Source organism: Spea bombifrons, chromosome 9 (assembly GCF_027358695.1).
Source record: "Spea bombifrons isolate aSpeBom1 chromosome 9, aSpeBom1.2.pri, whole genome shotgun sequence".
Classification (NCBI taxonomy): Eukaryota; Metazoa; Chordata; class Amphibia; order Anura; family Pelobatidae; genus Spea; species Spea bombifrons.
The window spans coordinates 27433232-27460765 of record NC_071095.1 but is presented as its reverse complement, the minus strand read 5'-3'; the positions used below and the strand labels follow the sequence as shown (position 1 = coordinate 27460765).

Genomic DNA, 27534 nt, shown 5'->3' with positions numbered 1-27534 from the left:
TACTTGTCATGGGTATAAGCCTGAGATATTGGGGATAAAACCACCTGTATTCAAGGAGGCGTTTGATGTAATAAAGCATTGAGACTCTGTGACTCTTAGAATCTATGCATTCACCTGGAGGTCTTGAGATTGAGTAAAACTCTACAAACCCTGATCATTACCCATGGCTACTTTGATTGACTATAATACCTATAATCCAGGGATCATGACATTTCACACCATTCATCCACTACATGTAGGATGGTCACCACGTAAGGTGGTGTATTAACAGCGGGAGAGCTGGAGAAGATTGCAGCGCATTAACTACAAGTCCCACAATCCTCTATAGAGCTCCTGGCAGGTACTCCTGACTACACAAGACTGTTTCTTACACAAATGTAGACGGTTTACATTCAATGACCATTGGCTGTTAAAGCTGCTTCTGCGGAGTCTGATAACAGGAGGAACACTCCGTACGGCAGCGCAAACCGCTCCGCCTGAAACATTTAGAACATAAACCTGTTATCATAACGGCGTATAACATTCCACAGGTACCCAGAACACGTCTCACGTGTGTAAAAGGTTCACATGTTGATATATTGCTTTTGGCAAAGGGAGGTGGATCCTGGGAACAGCTACCCAGCAAGGGTGGCAGAATGTAGGTCAATTTCTGGTTATTTAGAAATATTCCTAACTGGAAGAGAACCGGCTAGAATAGTGCAAGGTGCGAGGGTTTCATTAACCCATACGCACGTTAATATCGTAAGTAATGACCACTCACGAAAACAACAAATTAAATAAGAAATGTCAAAGTTACCAACAAAGGTGACGTTCCACCTACTTTCCTGCAGTTTTATAACTAAATTCAGCATCGGAACAATCATTTTGTGTACTGTTGAATGCTCAAACCCTTCCTAGAAATAATTCTTTAGATTTTATTCAGGGAACGACGAATTGTCATGTGACACCAAAGCCAGCACTGATAGGTCGTTGCCAAAAGCTCCATACAAATTTCAGTGTGTGATTAAATGTTTCCAGGAAAGAATACATTTATTTGCTTAGCATGCAGGAGGAAGCAATTGATGTTTAGTCTAAGTGGCACGGCACCTTTAATCGGCCAGGTAAGAGACCGTTGTGCGTTGGTGCGGTTTGGCCACCGGTCTCCGTGTGCAGGCTGCTTCTGCTGTGTCTGGTAATAGGAGAAACCGTTACTGCCAAGTATATCAGTCAAACGATCTCATATAGACATATATAGACAGGGAATGGAGGGTGGGGGGTGCAAGTGACGAATGCCCAGGGTGCCAGGCTGTCAGAAGGAGATGGTCCTCCCACCCTGATGACCTCCTCCTATCCAGTCCCTTCATCTTCTTTTATGGCCTGGGTGTCAGATTTTCCCCTTGCTTTTCAGTTTCTGCACATTGGGAAGGTGAGCACCACTCTTCCCCAGACTCTCGCCCCCATCTCAATCTGCTCAGGGAGCTGTTCCCCACCGATCCCAAGTAAAACAAAGGGGGCTTCGTCCCTACTGCAGCAGGGGACCTGCTTCTTAACCCAGCCAACTGCCATTACCTAGAGGGGCGGGGAAGGGAATTTTGGTTTTATCCTCCCACCCCTGTGGACTTTACTTTAAATTGGACCTGGGAAAGGGGACCTGAATCCGTGAGTTGTTGACTTGGAAGGTGCGAGAGGATGAAGGGGCCGTGGCTGGTTCTGGCAGCTCTGTGCCTCGCCCTGGCGGGTCTGGGTGCCCGGGCGGAGGACGGACTCGATTTCCCAGAGTATGACGGGGAGGACAGGGTGATCAACATCAACTTGAAGAACTACAAGGCTGCTCTGAAGAAGTACGAGGTGTTGGCCTTGCTGTACCATGAGCCCATTGAGGACGATAAGGCTTCCCAGAGACAGTTTGAGATGGAGGAGCTTATTTTGGAGGTACAAAGTGAATGTATACTAACGGCTTTCTTAACCCCTCTCTATAAACATGTACTTACACACTACGCACAGTGGACGATTAACCTGTCCCAACATAACCCAGTCTTCCAATGTCTAAATACGTAGGTATGTTGGAGGTTGCAGTGTCTTTCGGTGTTAGAATCTCAGCCATTACTCTATATAGTCCGTCGATTTGCAGGCACTTCACCTTACGATGGAGGGAAGATAAATGGCGGGTGTCCAGCTGTTGTTGAAATACACCCATCATGATCTAACTTTAGACCACGAACCAAGGTGGAGTTCAACAGCAGCTAAAGATCCACCATGGAGGCCACCTCGTCTGGTTTAAGAGCGTTCTGATAATAATTACAAAGCTTCATAAGTGGTTTTACTTATTTTCTGTTATACGTTCACTGTGACTGTTCTTAACAGAAGTCTTAAGAAGAAGCACATATCTTATTTCACGATAATATTTAGTTATGAATACTGTTGGCCCACCGAAAGGTATCAAGACTTACCAGACAATGTTTAGTTTGTTTGCTCTCTCCTACAGCCTTTACTAAACTGCATTTCCTAAAACAATAAGTTCATGTGAAATTCCAGGCATAAAATGATTATGTATCAACAGGTATTAATCGCCTACGACATTGCTCTATTCACTTGTCATAAAACATCGTGACGGGCAAAATGGAGACTAATTGCTCCGGCCAGTGGTGTCCTAATGACTCCTAATTCATGCTAATTAATCAGAATGCATACATGATCTCTCTAAAATGTAATTTACAGACACCGGGGAGAAGAAAATGTTTGAGGAATGAACTGTTGTGTTAATGGAGTCCATTGTGTTTAAAAGCCCCCACTAGAAAAAATGACATTGTGTAGGTAGGGAAAAATTTAATAACAGAAGGTCAGCATGTTACCTGGCGGTGGTGGGGAGGGATTAAAATAGATTAATAGAGAGGAGGGGGAACTTGGGGTACCGTGGAGTATGTGGCTGGAACCGGTTGGCTCCATTTAAAGTTGGGTTCCATTAAAGTTTGAAAGGTTCTCTTTAAATAATAAGATGGGGAGGAAGCTTGAAATACACACACTTCAGGGCTACTGTAAAAACAAATCCGCCCTTTAGGATGTGTTTGTTTGTAACACGCGCCCCACCTTTAAAAACAAGGCCTGGTTGCGTTAACTTAGAAGGTAAACCTGCTTCATCACAGGTGAGCGAGAGATTCTATGCTATAGCTCGCTCACCTGAGCTGAAGCAGGGCACAGTCAAGCCCCAGTCTGTTAGAGGTACCCTGAGAAGGGATAATTAGATCCGAGGCACATCTCCCGTACCTTTATAAGGTTTTGTGTAGAGCTGAGTTGGGTGTCCGCTGACTCCAGGAAAAGAATCCCCCCCCCTCTATGCAGCGGAGGCCAGCCAATCGGGGAGGCCGGGCCATGTGGCCAATAAAAGTCCAGAGCAGATGAAGCGAGGCTGGAATGGGAGCTGGCTGGAATATTGTCCCCCTCCTTAGGTTACAGGGTGAAATGCGCATTCAGGGGAAATGTACCCCAGCGGACGCCTGCTCCAGATGGCCTACGGTCTGAAAACCGAGCTCGGGAGGCTTAGGAAGAGGCTGACCTCGCCTGACACCGAACACGCTGCCCCTTCCAAGAATCCAAAATAGTGACTTTATAAAGCTTCTGCCTGACACCCCGTGCGGGGAGACTCTTTGCGTTACACGGTGACATCGAGAACTCCCAGGTTCTGGATGAAAGGCACACGCCATGATTAAATTCAGCTCAAAGACTTTAGGAAACTTTTACTGTGCCGCAATGGCAACAAGGTCCTTTCCCTGTGTCACATGACTACCAATAAAGAGATGCCTTAAAAATGTTAAAAAACAAAACTGTTCTATTCGCACATTTAAAGGGGCAGAGCGGCTATGGCTGGAGACCGGAGCAGACAAACGTGAAGGGGTCTGTTCCCCTTTAAAGGCTGCGACTAACAGCTGCCGTGCCGTCTCGGTGGGCGCTCTCACGCGAGATAACGAGGTGTCACGGAAGGCAGGCGGGAGAGCGGGAGCAAAATGTTTCTGTGTTAGCGATAAAAACAAGTTTCCATTTTCTTGTATGCAAATTGACCAAATGTTATTTCTGGCACGGCAGTAAGCGGGGGTTATAGCTCCCAGCTCTCCCAGGTTTCCAGAGCTAGTCCCTACTTACTGGTACATATATATATACATATTCTGAGAGGTATGTATTTTGTGAACCACAGCTCTCACAATCCTCAGCAAATTAAAAGCCTACAATGCATCAAAATGTGGATATTTAGCGTGGGCATTTCTGGACGGGCTGGGCTGGTGACGCGTTTCTCTGCTGTTACCTGCACTGAAAACATCCCTTTTCTCTCTCCTTCTCCTTTCTTTCTGTCTCCTTCTTCTCTTTTTTCCTAGTTAGCAGCCCAAGTCCTGGAGGATAAAGGAGTGGGATTTGGTTTGGTCGATTCGGAGAAAGATACGGCTGTAGCCAAAAAACTGGGTAAGTTAAGAGTCAATCACGCACCTATCACTGCCTGCTTTTCTGTCACATGACAATTAAGCGTTCCCGGCAAACCTATGAACGCTTACATAAAAGGGAATGTTCACTGTTGTTTTTCTGTTCTAATGATCATCCAGCATAAACACCTCACTGCTCGCTTTATCTCCATGTGTATACAACGTAAGCAGAGAGTCAGCCGCACTTTACAGCTGTTTACTGCTTAGATAATAATGATTTTTTTATGTCTTGGGGGAACCCAGAAGATAAATATGCAAAAAAATGTTCTTAAGGGTTAGTATGGAAAGTGTTGAGAAGTAGAAGAGGGATCTCCGCTTATGGCAGCTGCATTATATAAAGCAGCTATAACGTACACATTACAGTAAAAATAACTGCCTGGTTTCACCACAAGGGGGCGGTCTGGTCCCATGCGATCCGTGACAGAGCAGCGGGAATTAAGCTGGTGTCGCCTGCAGAGGGTTTTTGTGCATCAGATAGATAAAGCTTTTCATTTGGAGTGGGGGGGCATCATGTTCTCCCATCAGCCGACTTTTTCTCCTCGTAGGAATGAAATAGTTGTAGTGTATATAAATCTCACTTAGAAATATTCTGAATGTATACCGGCTTTCTATCTAAATTAATAATGTAATCATTGCCTTTCCTACAATAACTTCTCAAACCGATCTGTTCAGGAAAAAGCTAAAAGTTCTGATAAGAGAGGATGCAGCACAAGGCTCCTCGGGGGCAGGGGGCAGCGCAAGGCTCCTCTGGGGCAGCGCAAGGCTCCTCGGGGGCAGCGCAAGGCTCCTCGGGGGTACAATGTAGCACAGGGCTCTCCAGAGGTAGGATTCAGGCCAAGGCTCTGCTCGGGCAGGTACACAGGTCTGAGGGGGAAGGAAATAGTTCAGGGGTCTGCAGGAAAAGGATGGAAGACAAGGCTCTCTAGGGTCGGACACGGTGCTAGGTGTGGTGGTAGTAGTAGGACACAGCACAAGACTCCTGTGTAATAACTCTTAGGCCTGTATGCTTTAGGGCTCAGGATCCTGAACGATATACAATGTCCCTGTCCTGATCTATGTAATCGTTTGTATGGTGGAGACAATAGATGCACACAGAATAATAGCTGCTGATTACTCGCACAGGTGCGTCACAAGCACACGCCACAACACAAGGGATCAATTGGCCCCTCAGTAATTACTTGTCACCCAGAAAAGTCCTCTCCCCATTTTAGAGTTGAATACATTTTAACGCTTACCTGTACAAGTCTTTCTATTTAACAGAATTCCCTATTCCCAGGGTTTTTGGGCTTCTGTAACTTACACACCTGCTACGGTGTAAGGAGGCCCTGCAGCCGCCGGGACGATTATTCTTTTGACTTCGGTGATGTTTGTATCACGACTCGCCAACCAGCAAAGGATTCTATAGGCAGCCTGTTGTAGTGTGAAAGGGGTTAAACCCTTAGAATGAGGGGCAGGGGTGTGGGCTACAAAATTGACTTTTTTTGTTGTTTTGCCCGAATCTACATTTTGGCTCATAACTACGACGGCACGGCAGCAGGGTTTAATTTTTCTTTCCATAAACAATCCCACGTGGGGACCAGGTAACTGACATTAAAGCCTTGGACCAATTAATGTTAAAAAGAGAAACAAGCGGTTACCATAGAGACATCTATTCCGCTAACACCGGGTGTGGGGGGGAGACGGGGCTTTGAAGAAGAACATAATGTTTTGCAGGGAGGAGGGAGGGAGAGGGGCCAAACAGATAACAACGCATCGACTTTACAAACCAAAACGTATCTTCATAAATTGCCAGACCGCCGTCATTCTCCGCAAGTTTAGCTGATCACGAAAATTAAAGTCCACTCAATTGACCGTGTCGGCGGCCTCTATACCCATACGAGTCCAGAGCTGGGGTTATTAATATTCTGATGTAATGTTCTAAAAGCGTTCTTATGGAACACCGACAGGCCCATTCCTTTGGTTGCCATGGTGATAAGGTCACTTGTCAAACTTTGCACTAGAACTGCTGTTTCCAAGTAAGGCGGAGGTCACCATGGCGCCCAAAGTTGGACAGACGTTTTAGGTAGGGAGCGGAGCTCTAAAGGAAGTTGGAACGAGTGAGGATGCTTTTTCTAAAACGCGAGCAGGGCTGACCAATCCGGCCCAAAACGATTCAAGTGAAAAATAGCAAAGAATTTAACATTATTGTCGTATGCCTACAAGATATAGCAGTACAGCTCCATGACACAGCGGTTAGCGTCACTTATGATGCTCGTTACAGAATTTGTACACTCTGTACACTGATATAATCCTGACTTTCCCGTCCCGCTTAAATATTATTTAGGGCCCACAATTTAAATGAAAGCAGCCCCTTGAAGTTACTAATTAAACTGATCTAATGAGAGTACCTGAATCTACCAGTCTTTATACGTCTCACAAAGAGTTTAAAGCCCAGTACCGCCGAAAAGCCCCCATGAGACAAGCCGTAGGGACATTTAAAGGTATACACACACTCCGCAAACTGCCTGCTAACCATAAGTACATGTCAATCGCACGCAGACATCCCCGAACCTGCTTCACCAGGGAAGAGCAGCCGGGAGGAGGAGGTTTTCAGAAAACATTTTAAATCGTCATGGAAACTGTCCTTAGATGTAGAATCCCAGCGAATAAGCAGATTCCGCTATAAGAATAGGTTCTGATTTATAGCAGCTAACAAGCTAACTCACCCCAAAAACCTTTTGTAATCTCCGTGGCTGGAACGAACCCATTCTTCAAGACACAGAGCACCGTGAAAGTACCTGATTTTTCTAAGGGGGGTCTTAAATAGAACAAAAAACACTTTTTCATAGGAAATCCTAATGTTCAGCTGCACTATTATTGAGAAAACCTTCGCTGTTCACCCAATTTCCACCATATTTCAGGTAGACATAATTTAAAAAGAAATACCCGCAGGCTGGGTGGGTGATTGGCGGCACGCCGGGGGCTTATTTGCCATAAAATCAGGGAGAAGTTTCCAGGAAGAGTCGAGGTCCAGCCCCGCGTGGTGTTTTCTGGGAATATAGGAAGCGCAGGTTCATATATGAAGAAAGCGTAAGGAGAATGGAAACGATTCTCGTGGGTGTTGTGGATGACGTATCTGCACCACGATGACAAAAGATATAATAATAACAAGGCGTATTCTATTTGAGCTACAGCGCTCATGACATGCTAGAGATATTTGAAAACAAATAGGGATAGAGGGACTAGGGTTCTAGAGAGACTATCCCTCCTAAACTGAGGCAATTGTAGAAAAAAAATGTATTTTTTCCTAATAATGGCTATGATTTGGTAAGATTTGGAGTGAGCTGCAGTGTCCGGCGGTGTTGCTCGGAAATGCACCAAAAGTAAATAGAACGTAAGCTCCTCAGCTCACACCATCTTTTCACTTGTTACGGTATCCGGCCTCTACACAGTATTGTATAGGACAGGGAGTCTTTCCGTATGGTATTGATGACTGATTATACCCCCCGGGGGACGTTACTGTCACCGCATAATGAAGTTGGAGTTTTCCCACGTGTGTCTAGTCGGAAAACCTGCCATTATTACTCCCAGTCAGACTGAATCTCCGTTTCTCATTATCATAATTAAGAGGCGTCGGAATTAACACTGCGTTAACCTCCTGGCGGCGAGCTGGAGTGTTGTCGCTCTGAACGGAAAGGCACAGAGGAGTCATTAACACGGCCAACCCTAACAACCACTTGGTTTGTCGTCTTTCTTTGATGTGTCAGGTACACCGGTCCGCCTGTCACTAGCGCGTGAAAATGTCTTGTTAGTGGAGAGTTTTTGACACTTTCTTCTACGCTGACATTTTAAGACGCACATGCTTGGTGACCTTCACTTTGTTAGGTTTGCCGTTTCCAACATTCTCGAGTCATTGTGTTTTTCCTATTTTGTATCATACTCCGGGTAGAATTAATTTAACCTTTCAAAAAAAAAGTAGGTATTATTGGATTAAACACTGCATCTTCGGCAGTTCTTTTTACAAAAGGGCAGCTAAGTCTCTTTTGTGCTTCCTTGGGCAGATGGAGAAGGTCCTTGTTGGAGATCTTGCTTTCCTTATTGACTCAGAAACCATAGAGAGGACTCTTAAGTCTATAAAGTCGCCAGGAAACTCTATGATCCTTACCATGATCTTTTCTGCCAGGAGTCATGTAGGTCCTTGATATGGGAAGCAGAAGCACGGAGTAGTGTTTAGCTGTACACCTGCAGCACGACTAATGAGAAGGTAGACACGTAAAATAAGAGCTGTTTAAGAATAAGAAGAAAATTTGCATTATTTGATATTTCATGCTGGATAATTTTTTATTTTTTTTTAATTTTTGCCTAAACTTATATTATTTTTAAATGTTCATTGGGTAGAGACGTCCGTGTTTCTGCATCCGTTATCCCTAACGAGGTGTCTGTCACTTTCCTTTTCTCCTTCTCCAACACCCATCCTTCCTTCCTCGGCCTCCCTTTGCAGGCACAGGGAAGTTGGATTTCCTTTGGTGAAGTCTTTTCATGCAATATGTTATTTTTAAACATCCAAAGGTTATCGGTAATCTGAATTAGATCAACATGATGGTAAAATGAGCCTGAGAATTGGTGGGACTGTGGTCATTCTTCTGTAGACCATGGCTTGTCAATGAAATTCTCTAATCTCTTCCTCGAGTGTGCATGTGCGCAGGTGGCTGTCTCTGTCTGACCGATCCACCTGTGCTCATGTAAGGAAATAGAGGCTTCTGCACTGTTGGAAGGGATTCTTGAGGGACACATAAAGCTTTTTTCTCTATGAGATGTTCTGGTGAATTGAGGCTCAAGCGTCACGTCTCATGTGATCCAGTGGTACACGGGAAAGATGGTACGTATGGAACAGCGTAATTTCCCTGATAACATGTCTGGTGAAGCCATGGCTCCTTCTGCGAAGCCGAGCTGTTCCAATATAGAATCTCGATGGATTTAACAAACGGGCTGCACGTTCAGCATGATTTCCCTCTGAGAGATCATCTGTATGCCCAGGTATATGATTTGAACTGAGGAAAAACACGTTCTCGTGGGGAGATTTTATCTTCTCATGTGCACCTGCTTGACAGAGAAAATAATTATTTCCCGGGACGGCGTGTAATTAAAGATGGATGGAAGGTGTGTGGCACCTGATAAACACGGTGGCGGTTGAGAGCGGGAGACTCATTAAGTGCCGGAGCACAAAGCGCGGAGGCAGATAAGATGCATAACCAGTCTGACTTAAAAACACAGAATATGAAAGTTTGGGTGAAATACTTTACTCCACCCCCAAAAAAAATCAACAAAATAACCTAGACGGTATACTGATTTATGTTATAAAAATAAGCCGTTGGGGCTGGGGCCAAACTCCATTCCCTCTGTTCCAGATTATAAAGCATTGCACCTCCAACCAGTTGTCATACCTGTAGCCCAGTTCCTAGGGGTGGCTACAACTGGCAGGCTATTCCATGTAACCACTACACTCTCATAGAAATACAAACTCTCTTCCAAAAGGTGAACCTCTTAACTGCCCCCTTTCACCCATAAAAGAACTCGAGTAATACCTCTGGCGGTTGATTTGTACGAAGTCTGTGCTTAGGTAGCTTAATTTGTCTATAAAGGGTACTAAACACCTTAAATTTGGCTTTTCTCCCGTATTGACTTCTAAATTCCTGCCGGCAGATTGCGAAGAGATTTTATTTACCCCAAATAAAAATTACCCATCTGATCAAATATTTCGCTCCGTGCGAACTCCCAGCAGAGCTGCCGGCAGATGTCCTGGGGATGGAAAGCGCCCAGCTGGCAGCAATTTGCCAACAAGCTTGCAATGTTTAGGACATTATCAAGTTAAGGGGTGTGCTGGACCCCAAGAGCTTGCAATTACTAGCATCTGAACATATTGAGACTTTTGATACATGCACAAAACCACATTTTATGTGCACAGAAACATCAAGATGCGCACGTTATCAATATGGAGATGTTGGAATCTAGACATTTTTTTCCATTTTATTTTAATTAAAAAAAAAAACCAGAAAGTTTAAGTTTCTATACGAAACGGATGTTGTTTAAGCTGGTAGTTTTTTTTCTCATTTTATGTAAATTTTGTGAACCTCCACAATTTGGGGCAGACCCAAAAAATGTATAATTATATTTTTATTCCCAATGGCTTCACTGCTTAAAGAATTTTCCTTTTTTTTCCACCAAGCTAATTAAAGAATGACAGCGTTATAATTATGTTATTTAGTTCTCGGTAATTCTGAGTCTATAACGAGATACAGACCGCGGATTTCATACTAGTCTAATGTTGGGGAGAACATGATATTTCATGATGTGGGGGGGCTGTGTCCTGGAGGACCGTCTCCCCTCTATCACTTTTTCATCCAAGGGCTGCGTCCACCAAAAAGGATGCTTATTCTTTGTAAGGGTAGCAAAGCCTCGTGAGTAAAATTATTTGAGCTGAACCCTGGGAGGAGATTCCAAGTCATTGGATTCCAAAGTGTCCATGATGCTCAAACTTGGGGCTCATCCCCTCCTCCAACCAGTTTTACTTATGCCCCACGAAGCGTGGGGGTCTCCTGTAGTCATACATGTAATCTGATGAAGTTAGCCCCAAATTTCAGCAATGATAAATTACGTCAATGGAGGGTTATTTTCTATGATTTTCACAAACTGGATAAAAGAGTTGATTTGAGTTTTTCTCCCCATTCTGTCGTATCCTTCAGGAATAGACGAAGTAGACAGCATTTATGTTTTCAAGGACGACGAGGTGATCGAATACGATGGCGAATTCTCTGCTGACACGCTGGTGGAATTCCTGCTGGATGTAAGTCAGAGCTCCCATAAATAATACCACAGATGTAGAATGATGAAGGATTAATGGAGCCACCAGGCTACAAAAGCTTAAGGGGAAAAGATGAGCGACACTGGGGGAGGGGGGGCAACAGACAAGTTAAACCTTGAAAGAGAGATGGGTGATATGGTCAGGACAGGGTAATGGATATGTGACCAACAAAGCAGACAAGCTGAAGAGCTGGAACTGGTCAGTGACAAATTGCCTAATCTGAGACATAAACCATGAAAAATATTTTTGGGAGGCTGAGGAGGTATTAGATGAGGGTAGATCTAAGGAGGTATCTGAGGAGATATTAGATGAGGAGATTGTAGATGAGGGTAGATCTGAGGAGATATTAGATGAGGAGATTGTAGATGAGGGTAGATCTGAGGAGATATCTGATGAGATATTAGATGAGGAGATTGTAGATGAGGGTAGGTCAGACAAATCAGGGAATGTGGGCCAGAGAAGGATCCCACGATCTGGATAAGGAGAAGTGGTGGAGTATGGTGGGAATTGAGTTGGAGTAAGAAAACCAGGGCTTGGGTTAATAAAGTTATAGGCAGGGGAAAGTGAAGACAATGGTCTTTCTGCATACAGAATATCAGGGTAGGATCCATCTGTGATCTCGCACATCCTCTATAACAATGAATATTCCTCCTGCCGACGGATCTCACTCACACACACTGAGGCAGACAGCAAATCCAGCCAGTGTTTACAGAATTAAATCCCCACTGACCCCAATTACACCTTCCGAACCCAGCGAAAGCCGGGAGATATCGCAGAGCAATCTCTACAACGAACCAAATCTCTTTCGACGCGGAAGACACGTGTTTTTTTTTTCCATTTCGGAAACGCACTCTGACCCAAATAGGATATTAATGCAGAAATTCAACAATTACATGCGCAAAAGACACCGGAGACGCATGGTGGTGGTGTCCGTGTTTACCAAAAGATTAGAAAGAGCTGCTATGGCAACACATTCTTTCAACTAATCAATGGCCTCTCCTCTTCCTTCAGAAGGAATCTTGACCTGGCCAGAAAAATAATAATAAAGGTTATTCGTTGGGTCACCTGTGGTGGACATTGCGTAGACTCAAGTGTAACTTTTTCTTTTAGGTTCTTGAAGATCCAGTTGAGTTCATCGATGGAAGCCATGAACTTACTGCCTTTGAGAATATTGAAGATGAGCCCAAACTCATTGGATATTTCAAGAACGAAGAGTCAGAACGTGAGTACGAAGGGTAAACCCAACGGGGCTAATGACTTCGCAGGTCCGAGTGATAACTTTGGCCAACTTTAATGATAACATGGATCTCTCAACTTTAAACATTACATAAATCAGTCGGGCATTCATGGTGTAGAAATGGCTGCTAGAATTCAATTATTATCATAATAAACATTTATTGGTTTAAAATGGATGTAATATGGGAATGAAACACAACCAGCTCTGACGTGGGCTCAGTGGGCTGAAGTGTGAACTTTTGGAAGTGCTGAGAGAGGACTTTCAATCCGTAGAGGAATTTCCATGTCTCTGAAATGCAGTGTGCAGGGGATAAAGTCAGCTTATAGCATACGGCTCGGTAGATCCCCATAGAAAAGCGGTCTGAGCCACCAATATGGAGCGTGATCAGGGAGCCGCGTGTATTGTAGAGACACTGTAAGAGAAACATCCAATTTGCCGGCAGTTCGGCCCCATTCAGCCCCCCGTCGAGTCTGTCCCTTATTTCCTGCAGCAAAGACCCAAACCTTCATCAGTTGTTGGTCTCGTCTTAGATTCAGGAGCCATATGCCTATGCCATGCATGTTTAATACCCTCATTGGATTAGCCTCTACCACCACTGCCGGGAGACTGCTTCACTTATCTAGTGTGGATAATTTATCACATTATATGTCTGCTACATCAGGTGGAACATGGGGAAACGTGATAAGTGTACCTTCATAAAGTAAATGATTGGAAGCTGTATGAACTCATATGGTTTTAGCTAAAATATTGTGGTTGGACTGCGGGACAATTAAAAGGTTAATGGACAGACCCACTGACAATAATCTGAAAGGGGGAATTAAGCAAAGTTACGCAGTCAGCAGAGTGACTGTCAGGGCTTCATTCGACCAGACACGGAATGACACGCAGAGGTTTATAAACACGCCAGAAAGCATGTTGGGAAGCACAAGCCTGCAGACATCAGCAGAACTCCAGATACTTTGGACTACATTTCTACAATTCTTGGCCAAAGATCGGGTAGCAAAGGCAGTCCCACAAAACCAAAATGACCAATAATAAACTGATTATCACTTATGAAGGTCCAACCCTAGTTTCACCTTCATAAGAGCCAAGATGGTCCTGCGTAAAGAGGTGATCTGACTACGACGCACTGTTTAGTGAATCAAGTCCTTTGTGTAAAAAAAAAAAAAAAAAAAACCCAGGTATTTCTCCCTTAGCGGCACAATTGAAGTGCCAGTAGGACACCGCTGTACAGCCTGCTTGTCTTGCTATAATTTTCTTTACAAAAGCATGATTTGAAAGCCTCCGTAATGGCTAAAAGCCCCGAGCATCGCTTGTATTAGCTGCAACAAGAGTCTAATTTGGCAAAAGGAATAGCTTTTTTGTAAATAATGATAAAAATAATTGGCAAAGCTTGGATCCATTTAAGAACACGCTGTGTTTTAGGAGCCTGTAGTACTATCGTTAGCTTGCTAGGACTCTTGGCAACAGGGCCGATGACAAATGGTCTCCCCACCTCTCCAAAGAGGAGAAGGCTTTCGGAATCAAGAGAGTGGGTGCTGCTGAAAAAGAGGATCATGGGAATTAGCTAATTTGCATACCGTAGTTCCAAATGCCTTCCAGAGACAGGGTGTATTCGCAATGAAGATAAATGACTTTTTATGGGGGCCCAAAAAGTAGTGACTTCCGAACCCCGAGAAAAAGAAACCGGTCAGAACATTTTATGAAGCCAGGGGTCCCACAAGTGTCCCACACGGTCAGCAGGAATGTTGGGAGGTCTTGAAAAGGCAGTCATTTTTGGCTCTTAAGAAGAATGATTAAGCTCTATTAAAAGTAAGGACTGGACAAATGATCCCCACTACTTAGCTGCCAACACTTAACGTCCTCTTACGCGACTTCCGTCGATTTCCGATATGAGTGCAGGGACCAAAAGTATCCACAAAGTGCTGTCAGTTTACAGCGAGGAACCATCAGACCAGGATGGGCTTAGCCGGCCATTTAAAATATTCCAATACATGGAAAATACACACACAGTGTATCAATGCCTGGGTACCAACACCGGGGCATTTACAGCTCTTTACAGATATAACTTTTTTAATGAAATAATGTCCCATGTGTGCCCTCTGTCCACACCACCATTATGTGTAAGTCTGATTCACTTGCGTATAAATTATTTGTACAAATGTCCTGACGCGGGTAATGTAATAATACGTAAGGGAAGACTGATGCCTGTTTATAATGCAGGAGCCATAATGCACAGCTGATAAACTCAAACCTCGGCACCAGAGCGCGTTGCCGGCCCCTTTCGATCGGTGCTAGAAGCCTGCTATATAAAACATACAGAGAAATACATAAACGGACGAGGCCTCTTTAAAGAGGCACTTACATCAGTTGAGCTTACAAACATCAGTTGAGCTCCCTAGTATGGTAAACATAGCAACCCTAGCTTATCTGTCATTGGCAGGACCTTAATGAAAACAACGCAAAAAACTTTAATAGGCATTTTCAGCTTGTAAGGCAACAGCCAATGAGTTCCTACCTACGTGTCACAAGGGAAAGAAGTGTCCCCTGCAACAATTCTAAAGGAAACAAAATCTGACATAATTAAAGAACGACTTCTAGAAAGAATTGTTGCTAAATGGGTAAGCCGTTATTTCAGATTCGGAACGGCGTTTAGATGTATATTTTGCATACACATCTGTTTGGCAACAATACCTAGTTTTACAGAAATGTTTTACTTCCTAGGCCTGCATGCCACCGATCAGACTGTAAGCTCTACAGGCAAAGCGGTATATGACAGGGTGTATTATCAGACCGGAGGGACCAGGTGTTCTCTTTAATGGAGAACGTTGTTGTGCTTTGTGGTCTATTTTGAAACCACCTGGTCACCTAGCTGTAAGATTACATGCCAACCGCATTAACTCATCATACGTTTGTTTTCCAGATTACAAGGCTTTTGAAGATGCGGCTGAGGAATTCCATCCTTACATCCCATTCTTTGCCACTTTTGACAGCAAGGTAAGTGCGTGTGCCACGCTCGGACTTAAAGGGACCCTCCGCTTCACATCCACATAATGCATGCCTAAAACGTAGGAGGGCCAGAAGGGCCTCGACATAAAAAAGTAACGATTGTGGGAAGTTTTAAAAAGAGTCTCGTTTGTCTCTCTATAAAAGCATGGTATATGACGATAGGATGCGCACATATCAATAGCTCAATGAGCCTTGGAATCTTTTTTCCGCCTAACTTTTTTGACACAAGTTTGGTGAGTCCTATGAGTCAGCCTCACCATGCCCTGCTTGTTCTGTCTCTTCTAGGTTGCCAAGAAGTTGACTCTAAGACTGAACGAGATTGACTACTATGAGCCGTTCCATGATGAACCAGTCACCATTCCCGACAAGCCCAACAGCGAGAAGGAGATTGTGGACTTCCTGCATCTGCACAAGAGGTAAGAGCATCTGCAAAGAGCTAGCCAGACCAGGGCCACCAAAACACATAGAATAGTGGCTTCTCCATAGGAGGTCCATCAAAGGTCCATCACAGTCCTGATGATTTAGGCATATTGTCTAAGTGTCTTTAGATTGCAACTTAGTTTCCACCTTAGTTTCCAAACTTAGTTTGGTAAAAACATGGATGGGCTTAATGAGCCCACTTAATGCTCATGTATGGAAAGAGGCACAAAAACTCAGTTTCTCCACCTTTTCACCCAATTTACATGAGAAGTTTCAGGTATTCTTTTTTGTTCAGCAGACAATCAAATAAATTAGAACACATCATCCACAGCTTAGGCAGTTTATTATTATTATTATTATTAGTTTATGAGTGAAAACTATCATCTGCTTTTTTAAAAGCCACTTCTGGACAGCTTTTTGCTAATTTCAAGTATAATTAAAAGATGATCGCATAATTGGCCCATCACTGAAATAAGGTTGAGAGGCTGCTGTTTTGGATGGTGCAGTTGCCATGGCAGTTCAGAAAGCAATCTGGCTGCCAAAAAACATTTCTCCTAATAACTCAGCTTCACCATTTTGCGTGCCCCCCCCCTCACGTGGCTGCCACTTTAACCTTTTACTGCCAATGCTCTGGTATCACCTTGGACATTCTAGAACCTGGAGGGTTAGTTACGGTTGGCAATACTTGATCTGGCCAGCCTTGTCTGGTTGATGATCATAGGTTTTTGTATACAACACGGTGTAGAGAGCTGGTTAACATGTAGACCTTCAGCTACACCTGTCATGGTGCTTATCCAATCACATGCTGCGTACGAGTTGCAGAGAGTTAGGGAGATCCAAACTGGGGCAAACCCAGTGGATCAGATAAGCTTTCCACGTGGTGGACCTGTCAATGAATCTTGCACGGACCTTGAGCTCCAAGGATCTGAAGGATCAATCCATATCTAGCTATAGAGGTACCTACTGAGCCAAATGTACCCAACAAAACTTCAGGCTCATGGGGGCTTTTAACGTAATATAAAAAGACTTCCTGCGGATGTCCTGACTATTCCTCTTTTCCGTAAGCGGTTCATGGGCAAGAAGAAATGGTATAGGTTGGTGGGCAACCAGAAGGTGGGCAGGTTTGATTATATCTAATATATGGCAGGTTCAAAATAAATACAAACATGTTGGATTCCACCTTAAGAATAAGCAGCCATACTATACAGGACATTTATTGAGATTCCGGTCTCTCTCGTCTTTGGATCTTGAAGGTGAAGTCCTTGGGATACAGAGGAGGACATCAGAAGACTGGGAATTTTTCTGGTCTAACCAGGGCATTCTAGAAATCAATTCTGGAATACCTTCCTTCTGCGTCCCAAACTCACGGGCGTTGAAACGACGGCTTAATTTCCACACGCAGGCCACCGAGTCAAAAACCAAGCACTACGTGATGTTTTTTTGTGTAGCGGCAGAAACGCGTTCTCCGACTTCTAAGCAGTTTTCTCTATTTCAGTAACAATAGAATCTCTCCCTCCGGGAGGCTGTTGCCCTGTTATTTTGTCATTAGTTCACGGTTTGAGTTATTTTCATGCAGAGCAGTTGGCTTTTTTTGATTCAATGAGCTTGAAGTTGTGCCGAATGCATCTTCTTACACGCTTTAACCCGAGGACTTATATATATATATATATATATATATAGGAAAAACATACCGGATCAGTACAAACTGCAAATTCAAGTAATTAGCGTCTGACATGTTTGTGTTTAATTCTACATTTCCGTACACTAAATAGATCTATATAAATGGTGTTTAGGGTAATAAGCCATACTTTGGGGTAATTATATACATATATGTACAAAATAACATCACCTGTATGTGAAATGCCCCTGACAATAGGCATGTTTATTATACCTGCCATTTTTCTTCGAGGGGTTAAAGATCTGAGCGCAGAAGGCTCCTTGCGTCTTGTTTTTGAGCGCACAAGATGAAAGCCTGGCTTCTCAGACACACTTTAAATATTGGCAGTTCAGAGACTTCAGTTGCTATGACAGCGAGGCCTTTAAACCGCTCGTAGAGCAAATAACATTATTATTGTGTTTTCCCCCCTTTAATAATGCTTTTTTGCACGCTTTTTCCGTGCGAGAGGCTCTCAGCACCGAGACGCTCGCTGTAATGCACTCAAATCCAATGTCTTCCAGCTCACGTAGATTACCGAAATGGGGGGTTATAACGCTGGCGGTGCCACTCTGCGTTTAACCCTTTAATCACAGGACGGGGACGCATATCACCCCTCTAGCATTTGAAGATTGTATCATCTCCATTGTATCCTCTTACTTAAAGGGACAGTCATGTTAGTAGAATTCACTAGTGTATTCACTGTGAATGGCGTGTGTTCACTAACGTCCACGTGTGGTCGGGTTAAGCGGTGAAAGAAAGTTCTTTCCGCTGAGGGTTTCAGAATGGGAGCCCATAAGACAGGCATACCTGGGCACCCCAGAAGAAGATGGAGAGCTCCAGGTATCCTACCCTGTGAAGGCAAACGATTGAGTCTTAACCACATGCAGGACTGTCGCACCATGAAGGTGCCCGTCTCCTTTTCTTCAGCCTCTTTTTTGATTAGTGCAGAATACATTTAGTTTCAAAGTTAACCCCATGGGACTTTACTCCATGCAACCAATCGCCAACTTAACAGGGGGAGGGATACCAAAATGGGGAGGAATAATCATGTAGATGCTGGGAACAGGAAGACTGTTTTTATAAACTGGGTTTCTAACACTTACGGGGATAATTAGGGTATAGAACTAGAAAATTTGGGGAAAGTCGCAGCTTTAATTTATAGCAAAATGGAGACTTTGGTTATGTAGTATATACAATGTATCACTAAACACACACGCTACATGTTAATGTAAAAATCTATTTAATGTTTCTTTCAATTCTGCATTACGAAGCTTTCTTCAAAAAAAAATGTTATAAAAAAAAAAATTAAGGACTCTAAAAGGCCAATTCTTTTCCGTGGATATTGGCTAAATGCGGGAACATTATGCTTCGCGGTATTATCAGACGTCATTCCAAATTATCTGGGCCGAAGCTGTCATTTCAGCTCTGACCCAGTTTTTATTCAAAGGTTTTAATAAACAGGCTTCTAATAGGGTTTTTAAAATGGAGCTTTTTCAGAGCAGCCACAGGATGAGGGAACGTAATTATCTTTTTTATTATCCTTATTACGTCGCTGTGGATAATATTTTAGGGTCTCGGATGACCGGGACCTGTCACATTAAAGCCACGCAACAAACGATGTAATAATGACGTTCTTAACACACCGTACACAAGTGACCAAGTTCATTTTGTGTTGAACCAAGAGACCCATCTAAGGCAGACTTTATAATAAAGGAGAATAATGGGGGTTTATTGGCCCCGTTTAATTTATAAAGCCTTTTCCTGCTGTTTCTATACACATTATCGGGGCTTTAAAGGATGTAGAACCCTTTGATACCCTCATACCCAGCAAACATTCTGAACACAGGGGCATCAGGGGAGGAAAAAGGGGCATCAGGCATTTGGGAGAGAGACTGGCGAGACTAAACGGGTACACTTAGGAGGTATAGGATCTGTTGAACCTTTTTTAAGATACATTAACAACCTCTACTTATACTACTGTATGAAAAATGGCAGCTTTACTCATTCATTGCATGGAGGTGGTTTCCCTGTGTATTTACTATTCCAATTCCTTTCTGTAGGCCAACTCTGAGGAAGCTTCATCCAGACAGTATGTATGAGACCTGGGTAAGTAAATCTGTCTGTCTTTCTTGCAATAGATGTTTACTCCACTGCCAATAAATGACAAAGGGGACGGCCGGCATAGTTCATAAAAGAGATGAGTAGTTGGGCAGAAGCAGCATAAAAACCATAAAAACACGCTCGTGTTAAGTAAATATATGACAGTACATAGACACAGAGCAGCACATGCTGATACACATCACACTCACCGGAGGTATCAAGCTTTGTATTAATCTATAAAATGTCCTCAAACTGAATGCGCTATTATTATTCTCTATTTATTCAATAAATTCAACCCTGCCAACATTATGGAGAACCTACTATTCCTCCCCTGCTCCACTCATGCCCACTGTGATGATGCGCAGAACCTGGTTCACTTATAGGCAAATACTGCATAAGTGCCGCTATACACCCTATGCGCTAGATGCCCCTAGTGACTATAGGTGGAAATGCAGAAAAATAGCTGGTCCTAGTAAGTCCTTTGCCAGCCTGAGCCATTCAGAATGGATTCTCCTAGGCTATTGACGCTACGCGCCGTAATTATTTGTTACCAGCGCTAAGAAACACCTGAACAGACCCTTGTCAGGCGTATAGCGTTATATTAACAGCAAAAACACGTTGTGCCTCCTCTTTAAAAGTGGGAACAGTAGGTCTATGATGAGCCGTAGGGGACCAATGCAGGCGTGATTAGAAACCCAGGAGCGATGGGAGAGCAATATTCTCAGCTTCAGGTTTCCCAGGCAACTCAATGCTCGATCCAGGAACGAGATGAGCCATGTTGACGTATCTGAGAAGTCCCATGGAGCAGTAATGACAGATTGGAAAGACAGATCCAGGCAGATTAATAATGTGCAGAGCGAGTTACTTAAATCAGCCTCACCGGCCACTACTTAAAACCTTCCACGAGAGGTTTAGACAATAATTATCAAGTTTCCTGCCTCGGACGTCTCATTGGTAATTACTTAAACACCAGCCCATCTAGTGAAGAACATTTAATGTCAAATACTACGTGTTCCTAGGTTCTTGGATTCCTGCGGGAATACCTCCGCTGACTCAGGCGAGACTGACGCTGAAGGTACCGCTGGGGGATGAGTAGAGACACGATTTGGGCAAGAACTTCAAAATTACTTAGGAAATCTGATTGTCCGAACTTTCTGTGACAAGATCCCTTGTCACAGAACTCTGTTTTCCCAATGTCATTCAAGGTGCATGTTTAATGCACCCAACCACTTCTGAGTCCTGCACTGGTTGTAAAACAAGACCCAATAATTTAACGATTAGCAGAAAGAAGTGGGGGGATCTTGTGCATTATCTATCTGTACAAGCAGATGCTGGGAGTACCAATGTGTGATTAAAAATATAATACAAACGATTTGTTGACTCATCAGACATATCGTTTCCGTGCTATGGGGGCTTGGGGTCCAAAGATTTTCACAATGTGTGTCCTGTTAACAGGAAGACGACCTGAATGGAATCCACATTGTGGCGTTTGCAGAAGAAGACGACCCTGGTAATTATTATTATTTTTCTGGGATGAATGGCCTTTCTTGCTAAATGTTCCATTTGGGTATCAAGTATCACCGCTGGGCTGTAGAACCATTTTGAGAGAACTTTCAAGTCCATTTTACCCCAACTACCTGCAAAGAAACATAAGCCCTGCATATTTGGGCTGTGGCTTAGTTGTCCGACGGCTGAGGTTCCTCGTATGATCACCGGCAGCCTATGAAGATGTATAGAGCGCTTATAGTGGACGGACACAAAGCCACTTCTCAGAGTTCCAATAGCTAATGAGGAGCCGGACGTGGGAGCTTTGAGCGTGAAAGGCTTTGGTTAAGAAATATGTTTAATTGAAGTGAAGGTTGCGTAGGTGATAGGTATATCGATGCCTCGCTAGTTTTTTAGGGTTTAAAAGGAGGATGAAGTGATCACCATGAAAAAGTCCATGTAGATCTCAAAGACCGCTAGACGGCACTACTGCCCTACGCTGGAGCTACAAATGTTGGGCGCTAAAAAGGCCCTCAGAACCTCATGTTACACATTGAAGTCTCCAAGCACCAAGCAGTATAAACCCAGCACAAAAATCCCTCTCTACTGCTGAAAGGTCTAGACTCTGTGGCTGTTTGTTGCCATAGTCCATATAGAATGGCAATAATCCGTAAAGCAGATACGTAGCTTGGCCATGTATTCCATAAAGAAACTGGCTTACAATATTCACTTTGGAGCTATTAACCGAAACACTCTCTTTATACAGATGGTTATGAGTTCCTTGAAATCCTCAAAGAAGTTGCAGAAGACAACACTGATAACCCAGATCTCAGTATTATTTGGATTGACCCAGAAGATTTCCCGCTGGTAAGAGCTGGTTCCGTAGCTTTGAATAGGTTAAAAGGCCTTAGGCGTACGTAAAACAACTTCTAACACCATTGTGGCCAGTTTTGATAAAGGGTCCTAAACGTCATGGCTTTGGAATCCGGTTTATGTTCATACCAAAATACATGTTGCAAACTGGGGTTTGCAGAACAACGAGCCTTAAGCATCAAGATTAAATTGTGAGATGAACAATCATGGGAGTCCATATGAAACATCGACCTTTGTTGCTTATAGGAGGTTGACGGAATAATTCATGTTTCTCATTGTTGTTTGTTTCTTCTAGTTGATTCCATACTGGGAGGAGAAGTTTGGTATTGACCTCTCCCGGCCTCATATTGGTATAGTGAACGTTACCGATGTAAGTAAACCATGACAATAAGTATTCCACAAAGCCCTGTATAAGTCAGGATATTGTGTTGGGGCAGAAGAGGGTGCGGTATGGTGAATAACGGCCAAATAGAGGGTAACGAGGGACATTTCCATATGGCTGCAACAAATGGTCGCTGGTTGTCTGAGCCTGATAATTGGCCTTCACCCGGAGCCTTGCCTTACTGGAAAGCGATATCAGAAGGGGCTAAAGTGAGGCAGACATGGCAGCTGTCAACTGACAACTCTAACAATGACATTCACCGCGATAGGTATGGCTGCTCCGTAACGAGCGCGCTGGCGGACGTGTCTACCTTCTACCGGGTGTGACTTCATCCTAATGCTAATTTCAGAATCCCGTAAATATGTACAGTCTTTACTGTAGATCTATTTTGCTAAGTGCTAGTAAGAAGCCAAAGTTATTTTTCCAATGCCACCAAGAAAGCAGCTTTTACAGGGAGCTCTGTCCGTATCTGGTCTCATGGCCCATTAGGTGTCAGCTGTACAGCTCCAGAAAGCAAGGTCTATTTCAGTAGGGTGACTTCTAGGATCCAGTCATCCCTCACCACCCAATAGACTGCATGTCTCCCTCCATGAAGTTGGACAAACTAATATTCCTCTTCGCGGTGGAATTCACCAGTACTTTTGCAGTTCCTTTTCTTTTGTATAGTTAGCAAGCCTCTCCAATTCCCATCTTCGCCTCCTTGTGCTTTTGTACTAAAGTTTTTTTTTTACCTGGTAACTTGTCTCCTTTTCTGCACATTTCCTTATTCACGCCCTCTTAAAAAGCACATCGGCTGGCCTCCTGGCTTTACACCATACAGAAACGAGCCCCCGATAAAAGCATTTTCGCAGTTTTGTTTTTGTCCTACATGCTTTTTACCATTTTCCATTTGTTCTGGTTCCTTTTATCCCCATCCACAGCTGGCTCGTTTTATGGGGATCTAATTACTTCTTTTCCCTGCAATGTTCTGTGCCGGTATAATGCGGTGTGACACGGCGGCTCGCCACATCTTCTTGTATTTGAAGAGCTCACTGCTGTAAAGTTCACTATAAAACAATCTCACCTACTGGTTTCTTTATGGCACATTTTCCAATTTATAAAATAAAATGTTTAAATAAAAGGCACCGTTGTGTATAGTAGGGCTAGGCACACTGAAAAGTTCAGAGAAACTCAATATGCTGTTACAATTCTTAACGCTCCCTTTCAAGGGATTAAAAAAACACAATCGGTATAAAAACATCATATTCGACATCTGTAGATACCGACCTTCTTTCCTAACAGTTTTAAGCATAGACACAACACACAAACTGTAACAACGGTTCTATGGTAACTGTCTTTTGACCTATCAGTAGATTTTACTTGAGTCACATGACTAGAGCCTAGGATTAATTTATTCTGCAGAAAATACTCCATGGAAACAATAGGAGGTACCTAAAATCACTCAAGGTTTGGGTGTTTTACGTTGGCTGTCTTATACGTACAAAGAGCACACATTGGAAAGGTCAGGTGCTAATATCCCAAAGAAAAACCAAGATGCAAAAGAAAATATAACACATATAAGAATGGGTTTTGACTTCGCATTTTGGAAGCTTCTTAATATGGTTTGGCAAACTGATGCAATTGATATATTTCTTCCCAGGCTGACAGTGTCTGGATGGACATGGATGATGAGGAGGATCTGCCCTCAGTGGACGAGTTAGAAGACTGGATTGAAGATGTTTTGGAAGGAGATATCAACACAGAAGATGATGATGATGACGATGATGACGACGACGACGACGATGATGACGATGACGACGATGATGATGATGACGATGATGACGACGATGACGATGATGACGATGATGACGATGACTAGAGAGTCATTAATTAAGTCGTTAGCATCTAACTAGTTTGTATCCGCGTATTCACACGTCGCAAATCTGACTTCAGCAACAATGTATTTTTATATGAATTCTCAAACGTTAACCACTCTGTCATTGACCTCTAAAAGTAACCAAGTAAGACTAAGAGATTAAGAAAGATCCTTAAAAATATAGAAGCTTTCTAGAGTCCAAATTAGTATGGAAAAGGGTGAGCACCTCAACAAGATTCAACAATTCAATTCCCAAATAATTAAACCTTTTCCTGGGCCAAACCATGACTCTCCATCTCACTTATTCAACATAAATAACCTTCAAACTGTCAAAATAGAGTAACTAAACCAAAGGCCCATTTACAGGTTAATTGGTACATACACTCTAACATGTTCCCATATGGTCATCTCCAAGAGTTAGCTCCAAGCTCTAGCTGCGGTCAGCTCCTGGCTATGGCTGGAGTTATCTCCATGTTCTAGCTCCTAAGACTGGAGTTAACTCTAAGTTCTTGCTCCTGGCTATGGCTGGAGTTATCTACAAGTTCTAGTTCCTGGTTAAGGATGGTGTTATCTCCACGTTCTAGCTCCTGACTTAGACTGGAGTTATCTCCATGTTCTAGCTCCTGGCTACAGCTGGAGTTATCTCCAATTTCTTGCTGACATGGATTCCTTGGTTTAGTTCCATAAGTAAACCAATTTGTAGACCCTCCAGACAAAGACTACCTACAGTGAATGTTTGCAGCATTTCACCTTTACAATTCAACATCGTGAAGTCTGTACGAATTTTAACATTTTTAAATGCAAGTCCCCTCCCAATTGTACAAATGTAATGTATTTATATTTTTTGGCTGTTTACCCCATGCCGAGGCACATAACACGAACATCACTCACAAGGTCTTAAATGGATTCATTGCTGTGAAGCTTGTTGGAGATGGGAAAAAAACAACATTGATTATTCCAGATTTGGAAGCCAAACACGATACAAAAAAAAAAAAAAAATTCTACCATCCAAAAGAGCCTACGTGTGTTTCTTTCTCTCGTTGTGTTATTTACCAAAGTGCAGGCAAATCATATTTTTGTTTTTGTTCTATAGCGTATTTGTATGAATTAGTAATATATATAATATATTTCATGGAGTTATTGTCCACAAATTGCTTTGCCAAACCACCCCAAACGTTTAAAGCACCAGTTTGGGGTCAAAACCAAATGAAAATGGGGGGGTGGTTTAGAACATTTTATAAGAATATTATTAACCGCAAGCCTTCGTTAAAAGGTTTGCTCGTGTCCTACACTGGTTAAAGACTGGTTAAAGACTGGTTAATGTTCGGCGCGTTGGTTAAAGAAGGAGGTGATACGCAGTACCAAACCAGTAGGCATCTACAGGCACTAGACCATTAACCAGGAGAATCCCACGATGCATTGCTCAGGTAGGAGTTGGTACAGACTGATGTCTATGTAAACAACGCAGGGAATAATTACACATAATATATACTTAGATGTCTGGTGGTTATACTGCAATTATCTCTTCGGCAGAAGCAGTGACTCACGCGCTGTTTTGTGAAGTGTTCAGCTACCTGAGACACTGACAATCGCTTTGATGAAAAAGGAAGGGCCGCTATGTCAGATTAACAAAAGGCCGTTAGAGATACACGATTTGGATTCCGATCCTACCATGCTAAGTAGATTTATCTAGGCTCTATCCTACGTTATATGTGGATCGCCGAGTGGTCGTCAAGGGACTTAAGTCTAGTTAAATCCTGAAAGCTGATTGGCTGCTACGGAAACATTCCCTGCGTAAGTTCAACAATTCTAAAATTATATATAAAAATAAAATTAACACGATCTATATCATTATCCTATGATAACCAGCTAGTATTGCCAGTGTTCCTCTAGAAAATGTTATTTCTTCCTCTCGCTCCAAGCTTCAGACAAACAATGTCTTATCTAGAGTTTGGTAACAAATTAAGCCTCAGATTCTGAGTCAGGTAAAACAATCCGGAAAAACGCTTTTTAGCTCGTAGGGAAACCGAGACTTTGTGGACATCGTTTGATCATCCCGTGTCTGGGTAAGAACGCCTGTCTGCGAGATCGGTACTCGGCTATGAGGAGATATCCGATATGACGAGGGTTCAAATGTTCATCCCGCAGTACATTAAGGGTTGGGATCCAGCCATACGGTGCGCAGCGGATACAGGTTTTATATCCGGCATCATCGCCATCCATTAGGGTTTATAAATACATCGCAGAGTCAGATGACAGGACTGCACATCAAACACCGGGCAACACGGCACCAATTAAAGGTAAACCTTGTCTCACTGGCTTTACAGAAAAAAGGGAAAAGTCAGTTGTTTGGATGGAGTGATTCCAAATAAAAAAAAAAAATGAAAAACTACCCCAAAAAGTAACAATTTATTTTTTAAATTTTAAATTCTATTTATGTGAACAGTCGGTCGTGGGGAACTACAGTATGTGTCTGGGGGGAAAAACATATTACTAAAAGATCCCAGTAAAATGATTCCACAGCAGGTGGGGCATTAAATGCATAGTATGAGCTCATGTGCTGATGTCACAGAAAAGTCAGTTTCTGATTGGTTAGATAAGCGCTCTGTGTGTGAGCTGAAAACAACAGGATATGCGGTCTACAATTATATATAAAAACAGGAAATAAAGAGACCTTTTTAGGGAAAAGGCAAGAGAAAGCCGAGGGGGTGGATTAAACAGAAATAGGACATTTTGGGAGCACAAGACGGGAAGTGAGATTGTTTGCTGATATTAAAGGAAAGCAGTTGTACAAAGCAAAGCTGTGAAAATTATTATATGCTCCTCGCATGGATGACTTTACCTTTATTTAAGATGAAAGAATAGAGGCTTTATGGCTGGCGATAACGGGCTAGTGAGCTCGGCACAAATAGCCCTCTAGAAAAGAACCCCAGTCTAAAATCCCCAAATAAATAAAAAAGGAATTCAGTTTGAAGGAACGTGAGAATTAGTTATCGCAGCAATTTGATGCTTTCTCCCCAAATTATACAAATGGCAATTTTTTTTTTCTTCTCTAGCCACATTCAATCTCCAAAAAAACAGTCAAAAAATGATTGTAGCTCTCTTTGTCCGAACTCTGCCAACTTTTAGGTCATTTTAAGGTGCCCATAACTAAATGGCGTCAGGACCATTGGCGACTATGTAGGGAGCATGTTGCTTTAGAGGCTTTTTATGTAGAACGGATGTGT

At 43.0% G+C, this 27534-nt stretch overlaps 1 protein-coding gene across 1 annotated transcript; it reads left to right on the top strand.

Annotated features, from left to right (window-relative positions):
- Positions 1–1382: 1382 nt before the first annotated feature.
- Positions 1383–24589, top strand: CASQ1 (calsequestrin 1). The gene is made up of 11 exons (XM_053475212.1): positions 1383–1911; positions 4347–4431; positions 11171–11271; positions 12400–12511; positions 15450–15523; positions 15821–15951; positions 19673–19718; positions 21168–21222; positions 21964–22064; positions 22366–22440; positions 24092–24589. The coding sequence occupies exons 1-11, from the start codon at positions 1669–1671 to the stop codon at positions 24308–24310; spliced, it is 1242 nt and encodes a 413-aa protein (XP_053331187.1). The 5' UTR covers positions 1383–1668; the 3' UTR covers positions 24311–24589.
- Positions 24590–27534: the final 2945 nt, after the last annotated feature.

Coding starts and splice junctions, on each gene's coding strand:
- CASQ1 (XM_053475212.1), top strand. CDS start 1,669: ATGAAGGGGCCGTGGCTGGTTCTGGCAGCTCTGTGCCTCGCCCTGGCG. Junction 12,512..15,449: donor CAAGAACGAAGAGTCAGAAC/GTGAGTACGAAG, acceptor TTTGTTTTCCAG/ATTACAAGGCTTTTGAAGAT. Junction 22,065..22,365: donor ACCCAGAAGATTTCCCGCTG/GTAAGAGCTGGT, acceptor TGTTTCTTCTAG/TTGATTCCATACTGGGAGGA.